Raw genomic sequence first — 17,705 nt, 5'->3', positions numbered from 1 at the left:
TATCTATAATGCAACTGGATTGGTAGGAGGAGTACCGACTCACTTCTCGGTTGTAGTTAATCTTTTAACTGGCCACGTGGAACACAGTTTTTTGGATACTTCATTATGAGATAGAGTTCTCTGGGTTAGAGCATGTTATCTTGAAATACGGTTTTATATAATAAGAGTTAGAACTGTATCAAGAATATCTTTATTAAAATACTAGCTGTTGCCCGCGACTTCGTCTGCGTTTGATTTTGTTTTTTGTAGTGGCATTAAATTTAGTTGTAGTTCTAAAAAATTTAAAGTATTCAGTATCGCTAAGCCTTGAATGAGGGGTTTGCTGCTGTCCGCTGAGGAGTTCTGTCCTCTATCTCCAACCACAGTTTGGACAAAATTAAACACATATTACAACCTCTATAGTACAAAAATAATTATTTAAATCAAATGTATATGTAACAACCAATCCTATGTAAAGCATAGAGATTTTATTTTACAAACTTTCAGATTTATTATATTAATAGATGTATGGATTGGGTTGGAGCGTTTATCCGCTTTTAACCGTTAATCCGCAATAGGTAATAAAAAAACCGGTTAACCTTTCAATCCGCTTTATGGGTTCTTGAACCTCCTATATAACGTACAAATCCAATTCAAATTAATGTAAGACCTTAATTTTTTTTTTAAAAGTACTGTTAAGTAACATCCCGGCTGACTTTGAACAAGGGCCAGGTATATAGGTACCTACCTACTTTGCCGAAAGTAAAACTTATAACATAAGCCAACTAAGGAGGCACCAGAAAACATATTACAATAACATCATCATCATGGGTTCGATTCCTACAACTGGAAAATGTTTGTGTGATGAGCATGAATGTTTTTCAGTGTCTGGGTGTTTAAATGTATATTATAAGTATTTATGTATATTATTAATAAAAAATATTCATCAGTCATCTTAGTACCCATAACACAAGCTACGCTTAAATTGGGGCTAGATGGCGATGTGTGTATTGTCGTAGTATATATTTTTTTTTTTTATTTATCATTATATTCTTTATCAACTCATCACCGGGCCAGTACACGGCACGAGTCTCGTATCGGAAAGAGAAGTTTTTAGGTATTTCAGATATCAGATATTTTACGCTGACGAAGTTACTAAGTGACATTCGCTTGTTTTATTTATTAAAATCAATAGCCGTTTATGTCATGCAAAACTTAAAATAGCCCGAACCGATTTGAAACATTTAATTTTTTTATTCGTTCTAAGATGTAGACATGGTTCAAGGTTCAGTCATTATCATCTCAGATATATAATGAATAAAATTATACTTTTTATTTTTTGCGAGGACGCAAGGTTTGCCTTTTAAGTTAATTATAATTATTGTAAGAAAAACTACCAGGTTATAATTATAATCGCCTATAGTCAGTTTTATTTAATGTATATAACTGTATACTTTATAATTTATATACTACGACAACGCACATCGCCATCTAGCCCCAAAGTAAGCGTAGCTTGTGTTATGGGTACTGAGATGACTGATAAATATTTTAATGAATAATATACATAAATACTTATAATATACATATAAACACCCGGTCACTGAAAAACATTCATGCTCATCACACAAACATTTTCCAGTTGTGGAAAGTATAGGTTAACAAAATCATATTATAATAATAATTATTATATAAATGGAATTGCTCTACTGGAATCGAACGATTATCACTGACAGGTATATATTACATTACAGCTAATAGACCTGATACAGTGCTAGTCGATCGATCAGTGCGCCGTGCAACAACTGTTGACATTACTGTTCCACATGACGATAATCTGGTGAAAGATATAAAGGAAAAAGTATCTAAATACTTGGACCTTGCTCACGAGATTACCGCCATGTGGAATGTTGAGTCGACCGTTATTGTTCCGATCGTCGTTTCAGTCCAGTTCTTCTCGCAAAAAACTGAAACGACCGACATCTTAAGAAGCTTCCGCTTGGTTGTTGGATCAAGAGTCGGATACAAAAGGCAGTAGTCCTTGAAACGGCGCGTGTTGTGAGGAGGTGCCTCACTCTGGAGCCCTAACCGCTAGTTGCTTGGGCATTCAAGAGCGGAGGGTGGGTGTTTTTTCTTATAATTTTTAATAGTGTTGTTTATTTTTTTAGGTATTGTTAAGAATTAAAATGAAAATCAATAAATGATGGAATAAATATGATTATGTGGTAATAAGTGTGTTTTTATTCGAATTCTATTGTACACAGAAATATAGATTAGGGTAACCATATTTCTGTTTTTGGCAGCATATCTACGCTAGAAAGTATGTCTTGGCTATGTAATGTCTAGAAAGTACAATCGGTGAGCTTATCTTAGCTTCATCATCAATCTTTAGTTATTAGAAAAAGAGGGAAGACACTGGTGCCGATTCTTTTGCACAAAAATTTCTAATTTTAATTGTAAGTTTAAAATAGAGTGCTTTCAGATTGTTCTCGTGGTGGTTCTTTGTATTGTTATTATGATCATCTTTAATATATCGGCTGGGCATATGGTCTCTCTGCCCTAGGAGAAGGACTTTAAGAGCTAGTCATCGAGGGTAAATAATGAGCTGAAGGGCTGTATGTTTAAAAAAGGGTAGGTCAAGCCTGACAGACTGATTTGAAAAACTAAATCTTTACTAAAGTCAGTTGAAACTTTGCTTTTCTAACGTGTCGTGATTGAATGGACGAAGTAAATTTGAAGTGCCGTCCTACTAACGAACAATTATTTGTTTTTAATTTTTTTAATAAAATATTAACGAGTATAATATATAATCGTATATACCTTTACCTATTTCTCATATTATATAAATGACATGTTATCTTTAAAGATTAACAATGATTTAATAAACAAAAAATAATTGTTTACCAATTGCATTTCACCCGCTGTAAATAATCGTAGTCAGATAATAAAAGTTCCTGTGATTAAAGCATGCAACTATAAAAGCAAACAAAACAAGTAATCACTCACTTTGGTGTTATGTTATAAATATAAATTAGGACATACAGGAAGACGGGAATTCCGATATAAAAGACATCAACGCTAGCACGTTGTTGCGATCGTGAATCTATTAGAGATAAATAATAGAGTTATCTTTTTTTTTATTCCACTACAAGTTATTCAAGTTAGCCCTTGACTGCAATCTCACCTGATGATTAAACGAGTTAACCTACTAGGGGTTTGGCAGGTATATTAAACCCATACCACTAATTGGTTACTACGTAGTATCGTACCGGAACGCTAGCTCATTTAGCGGCAGATATTTGTCGGTAGGATAGTAACTGACTACGGCCGAAGCCTCGCACCATACCAGAGAAAATTTAGAAATTATAAATTCCCAAATCGACTCCGGGACCTCCCACTTAAAAACACAGCGCTCACCGCTGCGACAGGGAAATTGTGAAAAACTCTCCACAGTCACTCCCTGATGAGGATCGTTATCACTACTATGGCGAGTAATCTTGTGATTTGTGGTATCTTTCCATCGTGTCGTTGGCCATTTGTATTGCCTTCTGTAAAAAGTACTGTCTAATTTTTTTTTCTCTGTAGTTATCTACAAATCAAAGAATGATTAGATTCAAGTAGAATATAAATGTAATTAAATAAATAAATAAATATAACTACGACAATACACACATCGGCATCTAGTCCCCAAAGTAAGCGTAGCTTGTGTTATGGGTACTTAGACAACTGATGAATAATTTCACAAATAATATACATAAATGCTTATAAGACACATATAAACACCCAGATATTGAAAAACATTCATGTTCATCACACAAACATTTTCCAGTTGTGGGAATCGAACCCACGGCCTTGGACTCAGAAAGCAGGGTCACTGCCCACTGCGCCAATTGGCCGTCAAAATAGTTATGGTATATATATGGCAAATTTCCAACAAATGCGATGCATGCACCTCTATATGGTTCTAAATATATCATGAAGGTTTTAAATATATTAAACGTATTTTATGGCGTGACCTACCAGTACCTACGTCCTACGCACTATAATGACGATGCATTGGCTCGTTTCCCAAGGGCGCCCCACGCACTGCTGCCTACAGGATGTTAATGGGTACTTCCTCCGCAGCCCGGTTAGTACTTTATTACGTGCTTACTTAATAATAATAATAATAATCGTGGAAATTACGTCACGCGTGTAGGCTGTGTAGAAGATGCATAAAATCATCGTGGCCTCCTATCCCATAGGCGAGAGATTTAGCGTATGAACCCACCACGCTGTTACAATGCAGGTTGGCGGACTTTAACGATTACCTACTATCACGGGTTGTTAGTAATATACGAGCATAACGTGCTCTCAGAGGCACGTGGGTGGAGACTGCCAATTTTCGAAACTCAGGACCTCGTGGTCCTTAGTTGAACAAGCTTGGTTAATTGTTTGGTCTAATACCCAACAATTCCTTCTGGCCGGGAATACGGGACGGCGGAAGTGAGTGCCACGGTTCCGGGACTTCCAGAGTGATTGGAGAACCGGGGTTTAATAATCATAATATATCGTTTATTTCTTTCATCAGAATTGTAGAAGTAAATTTGGCTTGACAAACTGGCCTCAGATAACGAATAGGTAAGTATGAACACAAATTAAAATTAGGACATTAGTTTTAAACAGTTTAATTATTGATGATGAATGACGATGATGCCAATATTAGGTTACTAATATTTACCTTCAAGTTAAACTAGACGATGTTAGATTTATTTTAATAACCTACGAACAAGTACGTTTAGTATTATTTTGCCCCTTATTATTTTTAAAGGTACGTTAATTAAATGCTAATTATTCATCATAAGACACAGACTTTCCCTGATTATAAGGCACGTACTATCTAGCTTCGATTTCTACGGAGATAGTTTACTTATTTGCATTTAAGATTTCTGTATAAAAGCATAAGAAGCGATTCTTATGTAGATCTACTATTACATAAATTACGTCCACATAGTAATTATTATAATATCACGTCACGCTTTATGGAATCGGAATAATCGTCACTATAACGCCATCTATTTATAACTCCGCGGATTACTTTACACTTAAGCGCAACCTTGTACGTCATTTCCGCTAGATGGCGTTGTATGTAACTAATGGTACAGCAGCCTAGTCTCGTCGCCTCGGAGGCGTCAAACCTAAAGCAATGTAAGCGCAGATTTGAATAATGATAATTATAATGTGGTATTTATTTAATGGTAATAAATTATTTGTTTACTACGACATATGTTATTCTTTTTTATTCTATTCTATGTAACTAAAATTAATTTATGTTTGATTTCGTAATAATGCCTCTTACCAGGTTCGGCTTTAGCCAATCCATGTAGTGCCCGAGTGCAAACAATACCCTGGCGCCCTCTAGTGGGCGCGCGATAAAAAGAGAATACTTACGACTTTATTACAAGGCACGGGTCTCATTTAAAAATGGGTTTAAATTTATTTGATTAAAAACAAAAAAAGATTAAAATCTAGAAAGATTGAAATCTAGAGAAATAAAACTTTAAAAACATCCTATCAAGGAAGATTTACCCAAATCATGTAATGAAAGCCTTCAGAACGGATAACTACTTCACCTTACTTTTTATATGACTTTCATATTTTTTCGGAGAATCAGTCCGGCAATTTGCCGCGTTTTTTAAAATAAAATAACTCTTTAATTTGGTTGGGAATGCTCTCGAATAGGTTCTCTTAGTTGGTTTAGTAGTTTTTAACTTCCTTTAATTCTATTTATTGAAATAACTTATGTTAAAAAGATTTAATTTTTTAATATTATTACACAAAAAACCTAACGGTATGTACTTAATCAGTTTACAGATCCAAGGTCAAACTCGCTATTGTCATTAAGGTCACAGAAAAAAGACTATATGATTAATTTAACATCTGTAACAATACATCTGTTGTAGTCATAAAGCCTTAGAACTAAGGTCAGCGCCCACTTGTAGTTAGTAAAACGATTCCTGATTCATTTCATCCTTTCTATTATATAACGCCTCGTTAGTTTAGTAGATCATAGCATATTAATTAGGGGCCACTATCGCAAACGCTGACACTTACAGTAATATACTAAAATACAAATACCTACTGATTTAATAGAAACATGAAATAAAACATTTATTTTGCGTTTATTACTGGTAAAACTTTCTTCCCGAAGAACAAACCTACCTACTCGAAAGAATTAGAAAGAATTTTAAATCTATAGTCTTTAAATTGCACTGTGCAACATAACCGAAAGGCGGTATGGCATGGAAACGATGCTTGTATATTATTTATGTCTACTTGTAATCGGGAAATTTTGTAACATCTTTTCTTCCAAAATACCTCAGTGCCTGAAGACCGTGCTTTTTGCAGTGATAAGTTACGGATCTAAAACGTGGACGATCAGCAGGCAATGGAGAGAGCTACGCAGTAAAATCAGCAAATGTGGAGATCCGTAGAAGAACAAGCCAATTTCATAAATTTCGGCATAGGTTTATTGTATCTTATTAGGTTAATGGTAAAAATAAAAACGCTAGGTCTTGCGGCGCTTACCTCAATGAATTGAAAACGGTATCAATATGTATTTTATAGATTGCAGAATTTCGTAAAACATACCTTCCCATCTGCCGTAATAAATTGTTTAAGTGTTTATTACCAAAAGAAGTGAAATAATCATTATAAACAAAAAAGGCCTGGAGAAGGTTAATTTATCTCTTTACAAGAGTGTATAGTCAAAATCGGAAAACACAAAATAACCTATCGTTGCACAAAAGAGAAACGCCAAATAAAATACCTGTCCATCAAATAAAATTTTCACTGTAGATAATTGCTAGAATTTTTATTTAATTAAAAAATAATTTCTAGAAACTTATTTACGAATACAGAAGTCGGATTACAAAGACTTTGTGTTGACTGTTGTACCAATGATAAGCGTGTGTTCAACCAAAAGAAAAACTTAATTATTGATAATTATATAGATAGATATATAAATATTGCAATATATATTTAATATTATTATCATCTCTTAATCATCGATATATAAAACCGCTTATTTGATCTAAGGATCTCAATTGGGAAAATAATTTACATGAACACAGTTCCTTAGATCGTGCAACAGTGTTTACTTTTCCTCTTTAGCTTAGAGAGCACGAAAACACCATTAGTTTGCGTCACTATCCCAAGAATTGCTTGACCTTATTTTTGAGCTATGTCTAATTGTCGCGCAGATGTTTCGTCCTGCCATCGTGTAATACTTGACCGTTGCGTTTATTATTCCTGACTCTGAATAAATAGCTATTTCAGGCGTGCAATATTTTACTAAGAACAATGAGTCTTTAAAAATAATATGTCAAGTTAAAAAGCCATCCAGAGATTACCAATCACACGTATACTCAGTGAAACAGACAGTGTTTAAGCTTAAGAAAACATTTGAGCTTAAGTGTTTCGAGAGGTCTGCCATGTTCTCTTGCTATTTTTTGTCCTGACCTCTAGTAAGATTCATGTAAACACTTCGTTTACTCTTATAAAAACTGGGGCAGGAAGCACCGGCTCCACTACTCTATTCAGAAATTATTTAAAAGCTGCGTTAAGTTACCACGCGCGAGGTATCGTGATATTACATCGTGTAACATTTCCTCAAACGCTTGGTTCAAACTACTAGTAATTATATAAAAAAGCATAACCACTTTCCGGACATCAGACCATGAACAATATCTATCTGTTAAGGTAACCATAATATATTTTTATACTAGATAGGCTTGACTTGACAACTATCATGCCTGATGGAAAACAATGATGCAGTCTAAGTTGGGTACGTAACCATAATATTATTGCAGGTATTTTTTATTCCACTAAAAGTTAATCCATGATTGTAATCTGACCTAATGGTTAGTGATAAAGCAGTCTACTAACGTTACCATCTTAGGTAGCGGGCTAACTGTTAGAGGTATGACAGTTATATATTACCTATACTCCTATAGTGGTAGACACTATACGTCGTATCGGAATGCCTGTCGTGTCGTCGGCGTTGTATCGGAATGCTTAATCGCTTTGCGGTACGTAGGTAGGGCGGCTAGCGAAGGTCGAAGTCTCGTATTAACAGAATAGCGATTGCTAACATAGCCCTATTAATAGGTAAGCCCGCTACCATCCTTGACCTCAACTTCTGGTTCCATCCGAACGTTGGCTCACACCAAGCCTTGGAGGCGTGCGGACTAATGACCGTCCAAAACTCCGTCAGTCCAACCGTCGCCTAAGCCGAGGTTCGGTCTCACATGAGGTTGCCTCAGGCCGACAATCCCTTCGCTTCTTCAAGCTCTAGGGTTCTCTTCCTTCTCTAGGGGACTCTTCCTGGCAGAGTCCAATATTAAGGTTCAACCACTCCAGTAGTGTTTCTCGAAAAGGCGGTTAATCACGTCCTTCCATTTAGCAATTTACAGTTATTATTTTACCTTTAACGTTCTAAACGTTAAATAGAATGTGAAATTGAGAAAAAGTTTGTGACCTAGCAACATTCCGCGGGTGAATAGTCAGACGTGCACAGTGCGTTTTCCCTGTTTTTGGTTACAATACACTTGATGCAATAATGGCTAAGTGACAGTTCTGTATGTTTTTAATTCTATGGCGTAAACCTGATAGCATAATACTTGAATATTAAGTAAGTACTTAACTAAAGATTAACTCAAATGTAATCCAATGATATGCACATTAGCAAATGCAATTTATTGCGCAACAACAAATAATCAAAGTATATAGTAGCGGACAGAGTAACAAGGTAGAGCAGCTATAAATTGAAAGCACTATTTCCATGGACAGTTTTGAACAATATCCCCCCTTCCATCTTATAACTAAAATTATAAAAGTGTGTTTTTTGTTAGTTTTTCCTAACTTAACAACCAATTGACTCGACTTTTGGCATAGAGTTAGTTGAAAGGACGGAGAGTAACATAAGCTTTTTATCCCAGAAAAACGAACGGTTCCCACTGGACTTGTGAAAAGAAGTTGGGAGCAACAGCCAGTCAATGTAAACATATGAATAAAAATTTGGTGCTCAGCCTGCTATTTCAGTACTTAAAAAAAATATCTGAATAACGGACGGAGAATGAATAGTCTAACTTCGTAGGTTACGTCCAATGGCCTCTCTGTTAGGACCATTGGCACGTACTTTTTGTGGTATTTTGATTAGTATTCCAGATCCTAATCTACCCATTTTATTATAACCGTTTTACTATGATAATAGTTCCCAGTCACATTCTCGCTTAGGTTTTAATATATGACAGCCGACAATAAATAAAACTTGTACTGTTTTAGTTAAAGTTTATTATACAGTTAAAACTTGACAAGATTTAATAACTGCAGATAAATGAAAAGCTTTTAAAATTATTAGTCCTTCGGATTTCAACTATTTATTTATTTTATTCCAAAACCAATAAAAGTTTTCCTCAACGGTTTCACCATTCTGTGATTTAAATGTTACAAAACATTTCAACAAAATCTTTAACCAGACAAGTATCATGTTCTTCAAAAACATCAGAAGAATTGCCATTTTAATGTACGGTAGAGGTCATTTCCGGTATATTGAATTTGCAGATATAATATTATAGTCAATCCAAAATGCCAAAACCAGTATTTTAGAAAATTCACGCATGCAGACGAGTCGTTAAAACGTACCTAAATAAATAACAAACATGACTTTTCTTATGTCACAGAATAGATAATTGTTAATTAGTACGTATCACGTAGTATACGAATAACATCGTAACCCTTCTGTGGTCTGGAAGAATGAATGCATGTAGCTACAAAGTAGGTAGTATACCTACTTGATTTCTTGTCGGCTCTTCTCGGTAGAATGGCCACCCTGAACCGGTTACGGCGTGTGACGAACTTGTTGAGTATTAATTAAATAAATACCCATCGACTTCTTAATCGTGTTCTATGTCATACAAGGATGCCACACTAAAATGAGACCTATAACTATAGACCTAATAACTCAAAATCTATTAAAACAAACATTCCATACTTTTCAATGATAATGACCCCACTCTCCTATTTATGCTGTTAATATTTTTGTCAGCTTAAATAAATTAACGTAAAATCGATTCAGACTAGGCGGAAATATAGAGCAAGTAGGTACATTTCCACATACCTACTCATGGCGTCGAAAAACATGTCTAAGCGTCGATAATTTTTTAACTTTCAAAAGGACGATTCTTTTGGTATTCGGTTAAGAATTTAATAAAATATATTATCTGCTACAAAAGTGTCACACAAACACATTGCTCGTACTGAGCTGGAAACTGGTTCAAAGGTAGAAGTGTTTTGTAATAAATCGCATTCGATAACATACGGCTCGTATTCTCTATGGATCACGTTTGCAATGTTTAGCATTATTAGAGGCGCCTATTCTAATGCAAATATCACAAAGATACACTTACCAAGGTTAGCGGGCGTTCGGCGTCGACGTGCAGATGCTTTTTTCACTGCTATGGATACCAAGGAATCCATCTCGCTCCCAGAATCCCATCGAGATCTTTGTGGCACAGGCTTGGGCAAAACGCGCACGTCATCCTCTGTGTCCCTATCACTGCTTGTCGGTGGCAAGTTGGATTCATCACTTTCCGGAGGCACAGAACTTTTCATAGTAAACACTTCATCCATTGAAACATCTTCGAAATCCGCACACGATATGGGGTGGGTCAAAGTCCTCTGTATATTGCTTTTCTTGTGTCGCACTTTCACTGACCCCTCGGACAACGATCGTTTACCGTTCAATTTGTTCTCGCTTTTTGTGTCCCCTCGAACACATTTTAAGTCTGATGGAGATAAGGACTTTTTTCTCGAGTTCCGTCTTTTTACGCTCCTCTTTTGACGGCTTGAGTCTCTTGCGGCCTGCATTGTTGCTGCATTGGCACGATCTGGAATGAAGATAATAGTGCTGTAAATTTTTTAATACTCAAATACATTAAATAAGGTCTAAATTAAATAAGGTCTAAATGACTAAAGATAGACTATCTTTTCTCTATCTATCCTTCTTTAGTCTATAGTTTAGAAAATATTACTTTAGACCTATAGTTTTAAACAATATTCACTGTGCTAAAAGATTAGAGCACTATATTTAGACTTATTTTGTTTATATTATATTTATAGGTTTGTGTAACTGATTCAGCAGTTAGCATAAATGTAAACGAGCTGTATAATGTGTAAACTCTATGTTAATTGAATTATCAGTTTTTGCTAACATTTTATAGCGTAGGAGTTAACAGTTGTTTTGCCATGAAGGAGGGAAATATACAGTTTATCTGGGTGACTATATGTTATTTGACTAGTGTTTTTAATTAAATAACTAGTTAGATTCGCTAGTCGTTTAAAGTTCGGTAATTATATTTTACTTTTTCTTTGTTTAGACTAAAATTGATGCAAATAGTTGTGAAGGCTATATACCTAGTTTATTATGTGCATTTTTTTGAGGGAGCTCCGTCTTGAATTAAAAAGTGGATAAAACTTTGTGGTTTCTGAATATAAAAAAAGAACAACAAAAAGTGGTGCATAGCTACATATTCATTTTTCCCGGTGCATTTAATTTGTTCCGAATGACTTGTTCATGTGACCTTTGCATTGTAAAGAAATAACTTAGCCATATACATATATCTACATCCACACCCCGTAATTAAAAGTCACAAATTAAGTACAACCACAAACAATTTGGCATTTCGAAAATCGGCATCTTGAAATTTCATAGCAAAATGTTACACCAAAAATACCTGCAAATGTAAACCGCAACCGCAAACCCAAGAAATTGAATATTATATACTAGTAGGAGTTGTACACTGCATCCTATCACAACAATTTCACTGAACAAACATTTACGTCACTTTTTTATCTATTCAAAATCAAATATATGTAAAGCACTTTTATATTTTAATCGCTCACAAGAGTTATTTTACGATGAGCACAAGAAGTAATACTAAGTTTCATTTTGAAACCTGTAAGGTTAGGACGCTTTTAGAACTGTCCGCGAAAGGTCGCGGTACGTAGATATGCACGAGAAAGGCGTCCGTAACCCACGGTTATGTACGCTCAACTGTCTAGACTCTAGTAAGTTGTAACGTAAAGGCTAGTAGGTACGCAGTGTACAAAAACTCGTCGACTACATAAACACTCATAAATTGTTATTTTACTACATGTACAAAATATCTGTTGGAGAAAAATAAATTAGGTTTTCAGATATATAAATCCGCAAAAACGCCACCTTAACTTGAGTAATTTTACAGTAAGAGTTTGATCACAAAAATTGGTTCAAATATACGCGGAAATTGCGCTTTGCTTGCTTTGAAATACTGATAAGATAGAAAAATAATATTTACACAGCCAAAAAAGTAAATTAAAAAACTACTTTTAGAATACGTCAGGTACGATTTACTATTTTAGGGCCACGTAAAATCATAAGAGAAAGAATTCTTTTGTAAATATTCGTTATTGAAAAACGTGTATGCACATTGTAAAAGGCTGCAATAAAATGACAATTTTTATAAGATATACTTATTTGTATAAGAATATATTAGTGGTACCTACCTCAGCTTATCTTATTGTCAAGAACGTAAAGTTGGCAGAAACAAATTTGGATGAACGTTTATCCTACAAGGATTAAGAACCTGGTAAGAAGAACGAATAAGTAAAGCGTAATACACACATACACAGACACACACTACACAGAGCATCGTCTTCCTTTAGTATTAGGTCATCAATAGCCTGTAACAGTCCACTACTGGACTATAGACCTCTCAGAAAGAGGGTGTCTATAATCACCAAGCTGGACAGATCAGTCAGTCATTGCAGTAGATGGTAGTAGTAGCACAGAGGACGCTGCTGCCAATCCTCCGTTATTATCCCTTAGTCGGTTTGGCGCAGTGGACAGCGACCCTGCTTTCTGAGTCCAAGGCCGTGGGTTCGATTCCCACAACTGGAAAATGTGTGTGTAATGAACATGAATGTTTTTCAGTGTCTGGGTGTTTAAAATATTTATGTGTATTATATTCATAAAATAAAATATTCAACAGCTAACTCAGTACCCTTTACTTTGGGGCTAGATGGCGGTGTGTGTATTTTCGTAGTATATTTATTTATTTAGTACGACACCCGTGGGAAGGAGAGGAGTACTTGCAACAGTATTATGATATGCCGTCAACACACGGTAAACTACTTCGCTATCACTAATAATGATATACACGCAAATGATGATAAAAGAAAAAAGAACAATAATACTAAAATTCCATTTCTTCGAAATCCATTTATCTAACTACTACCTGTTGCCCGCCTTCTCCGTCCGCGTTTATTACGGTTTTTTTTTCAAAACCCGTGGGAACCGTTTGTTTTTCTGGGATCAAATAACCTATGTTGCTCTCCGTCTATTAAACTAAGTTTATGCCAAAAATCAAGTTGATGGGTTGCTTAGTTTGGGCCTGAAGGAAAGACGAACAAACAAAATAAACCCACTTTCGCATATATATATTATAGTAGTAGTAAGGATTTTACAATTGCTTTAGATCCACCCATTAGGAACCGTTCATTATTTTGGATGAAGTTATAGCTAGGGTCACTGTCTAATAACCTATAGGTACCGCTAATAAACTATCCAAAAAAATTGGTTGCTTGTAAAGTCGGTATACGGGCGAAAGTTTTACGTGACAACGACTTTGAGTGGTAAAATAATTTTAATGTGAATATTCATTCGTATAGTAGGAAGAAGGATGAAATAATAGTAACAATTTAAAACATTTATTTATACAAAGAATTATATTTAAAACATTAATTTATACAAAGAATCTCGCACTGAATTTCATATTAACAAAATTTTATTTTTACCTTTACACATACATACGTATTTATATACAAATATACATACAATAACTTGCAATACATTTGCGTACAATGAAACAGCGTTTACTACAAAAGGACGCGTGCCTTTCACTTTTTATGTCTGTCTCTCTCGCTCTTAGGCGGGCTAACCATGCCCGAGTGGAAGGGACGCGTGCCTCTCACTCGCTCTCATTGTGAGCGCATAACGTGAGCGGAGCGTAACGCAGTTTCTTGAAGTGTCACCCGGCAAACCAATTTATAAGACGTTGTCACGTCAAAATCACGTAAATCTGTAGTTCTTTTCTTGCTTGAAAGAAGTACAAACGAACAAATACTATAGCATTATCACAATAAACGGGGACAACTAGGTACAACCTATTTTAGGTAATACCTAGTAGCCAGTAGATAAGCATCTAATAACTCGAATCGACTTCTTTTAAATAATACCTAGTAGCCAGTAGATGAGCATCTAATAACTGATTTCAATCGACTACTAGTAAAAGGTTTTAGATTAGGCGTTTATTTTTTTTATCTTATTCATTTTTATATTTTTTACTACCTTAAAGACTTTACCATAGTGAGAATCTCAAGTGGTTAATCTACGTAATAGCCTACAAAGCCGATTAGAAGACCAATTAACAGAATTGCGTTAACCTGAATTGAAAGTAAAGCATCTGTTCACCTAAATTGGTCTTGCAAAAGTTGTAATGAACTAAGAACTTCACAGGTTCGTACCTATAACGTCTTGCGCTAGTTATAATTTGAGATAAAATTAGGTACATTCTCAACAACTAGTACGTACCGAATACAATTCATAGGCAAATTCCATACACGATTTCTTATGTTATAGTGTCGCGTTTTAATTTTAAGCTCACTAATAATCACTTTTTTTTAAATGTCACTTGCTTTGACGGTGAAGGAAAATATTTTGAGGAAACCTGCATGCCAGATGTCCTTAACGTTCTCACAAGCTTGTGAAGTCCACGTATCCGTAATTGGCCAGCGTGGTGGACTACGGCATGATATTATCTAATTTTAAGGAGACATGTGTCTGTACGATGGTGATGAAGATGATGATGGTGAATGGTAATAACTGGATTCGTGAACTAAACCAAAGACCACAGTCCCAAACGCACTCTGTCAACGAAGCCCACTTCATACTCAATAATTTTTGTTTTATTCGTTGAAATGAAATAGACACATCAAAAAACGATTTAATTCGAAACCTATTAGATGTTACAAAAACTATTATTTTGTGTAGGAAAGATTTTGTTAGTTGATATAACATTAATGTAGGTTTATTTAGATTAATTCAACCGTTACATTGTCAAAGACGTATAAGTAAGTATGACGAGTTCACGTTCCCATAAAAATTCGCTCGGGTTACAGATTTCCCATGCCCTCACACAATGCGGTCGGTGTCGTATGTGAGTCCATGGCTCTTTGTTTGCGAGCCTTATCTTGAGCTGGGTATTGTTTAAATGGTACCTTCAACTTGTCACCGCGTCCGTCCGTTTCGCTAATTGATTCTTCGAAGTTGGCACGGCCCATAAACCTATCTTTACCTACCTAGATAACGCTCATGGTTGAATTTTTTAAGGTTCGTTGTAACAAAGTATACCTAGATCAATAGTTATTTTAAGGTAAATTCTACTTCAAGGTTTCATTAGTGTAAAATTAATATTTTTAAAAACCTATAACAACGTGTAAATGAAAACATTGCTTCACAGGCTTTAGAGGTGCCTAAATTATTTACTGTCTCTGAAACTTATCTGTGAAACCGAAACGCAAATAGTTTTTGAGTAAACCACTTCCATAGTTTTTAATAATTGGAACCATTTTAATTTGAACCATCTCGTTGTAGGACTTTCGAAATTTCATGGAAAACAGTACTTCTAACGATTCAGTACCTACTTCTAACAAGACAGTTAGAGAACAAATTAGTAAGCTTTATTTATTTATTTATTTCTACACTTTATTTGTGAAAAAAAAGGGGAAAAAATTGACAGTACAAGAGGCAATTTAAAAAGTAGCATACATAAGGCGGCCTAATCGCTTATTAGCGATTTCTTCAGGCAACCTTAGAATTAAGTAAACCAAGAGAAACCGATCAATGGGGTGTATTATTATTACAAAAATTTAAAATAATAAAAATAATATAAAAAATAATAAACTAATATATACTTTAACATACTATACATACTTAAATATAATAACTCTTATTAACTCTTACTAAGCTTTAATAAGAGTTAGCAAAATATTTACAATCCTGATGCTAATAAAGAATCTTGATATTTATTATTAGTTCTGATAGGTATTTAATTTAAATTGGAGCATTGTGGTCATCAAGGTTCATTACTTGATGAATAAATAAATTGCATAATACAAATGCAGACAAGCCATTTATAATTACTCCGGAAAATATGTAATTTATAATAATTACCCACCATGGAATTATAACATACCCGCAAGTTATACGAGATCAATTTCGCGCCCTTGGCCCAGAACTGAGAAGGTACGGGTTATAATATAATAAAGAACTTATGATCGTATAATGTAATATAAATATCGTATAATGTGATTTCATAATAAACACTTATATCAATCTCTTATAATTTAGGAATTTAAAATAAATCATGCATTTATTTATCGAAAAAGTTTCTAACATAACTATACTTGACGCAACAGATGGCGTTAGGTAAGCTTAAAAGGTTAGTGCAAGTGCAATATACTACATAAAATTCGTAACGTTTAAAGGAAATTCCATGCAATTTTTTGACGGCCGATTTGGTTCGATTCCCACAACTGGAAAAGGTTTGTGTGAAGAACTTGAATATTGTTCAGTGTCTGGGTGTTTATATTATGTATATTATTCATCAGTTATCTTAGTTATGGGTATAACACAAGCTACGCTTACTTTGGGACTAGATGGCGGTGTGTGTATTGTCGTAGTATATTTATTTATTTATTTAATTTTACAATAAATTAGCTGTTGACATCTTGGAGATGTACCTTAAAAAGTTCAAAGCTTGGTTTTAAACGTAACCTTTTAGAAAAGTCCTATTTTAATATAAAGAATTACGTAAATGATAAAAAGCTTTGGTGTGAATTATTGATGGCGATAACAAAAGAACACCCAGCTATGTTTGTTTTGGGCTTCTTAGACCTGGGCGCGTTTGGAACCCTCGTTAGCTTTAATTTTAAGTCTACGATTGTAGTCATCGCCATTAACTCACTAGCATATACACATTATTTATGTAATGTCAATTCATTCAAGAGCTTTCTTGTACTGGGATGAGAAAATAAAAACCAGAAAAGTTTACTATAAAGTGGGAAAATGGCAAAAAGTTTGCGAGCTAGCAACATTGCGCCGCGTCGATATGCACACACAATGCAATAATGGCTGAATGAGAGTTCTGTATGTTTTTAATTCTATGGGTCACAAGTTATAACGATTTACTGGCGATAATATCCTTAGCAGGGATAAAAACTTGTGTGGAACAAAATTGCATCAAAGTGCCATCTAGGGGCCCACTTGAAGAAATTGAAAAATTTTAAACAATGTGTTAAAACACATCGAAGAAATCGCAGTTTCTATACGACTAACGAATTTTATAACGACAAGGCTGCTTCGAAGCAGGTCGTCTCCGCTCCGCTCTCATCTCTCAAAACATAGAAACGAAGATTAGAGAGAGATAGAGAAAGATTCTTAAGATTGTAAACTGTAAAATTATGTTGTAAAAGAGCAATCTGCTGAGTTTCTTCTCGGTAGAATCTGCCTTCCGAACCGGTGGAAGAGTCACTGCAAAAAGACTGACTTGACTTTTCAAATGCGCTTTTAAACTAGGCAATATTTAGAA

The 17,705-nt window shown here is 34.8% G+C and overlaps 1 protein-coding gene across 2 annotated transcripts in view; it reads right to left on the bottom strand.

The window, feature by feature from the left end:
• Positions 1 to 17,705, bottom strand: part of LOC120626139 — a 102,702-nt gene that overhangs the window by 59,953 nt on the left and 25,044 nt on the right. The window contains exons 1-2 of one of the 2 annotated variants that reach the window (XM_039893439.1): positions 11,751 to 12,044; positions 10,425 to 10,904 (exon numbers count right to left, since the gene is read on the bottom strand). In XM_039893439.1, the coding sequence (XP_039749373.1) occupies positions 10,425 to 10,884 (460 nt within the window). In that variant the 5' untranslated portion in view covers positions 10,885 to 10,904; positions 11,751 to 12,044. Of the gene's footprint in view, positions 1 to 10,424; positions 10,905 to 11,750; positions 12,045 to 17,705 lie in introns of those variants that run through there. The other variant, XM_039893437.1, reaches the window with a different exon arrangement.

This window comes from Pararge aegeria, chromosome 9 (assembly GCF_905163445.1).
Source record: "Pararge aegeria chromosome 9, ilParAegt1.1, whole genome shotgun sequence".
Classification (NCBI taxonomy): Eukaryota; Metazoa; Arthropoda; class Insecta; order Lepidoptera; family Nymphalidae; genus Pararge; species Pararge aegeria.
This window is presented reverse-complemented; position numbering and strand designations above follow the sequence as displayed.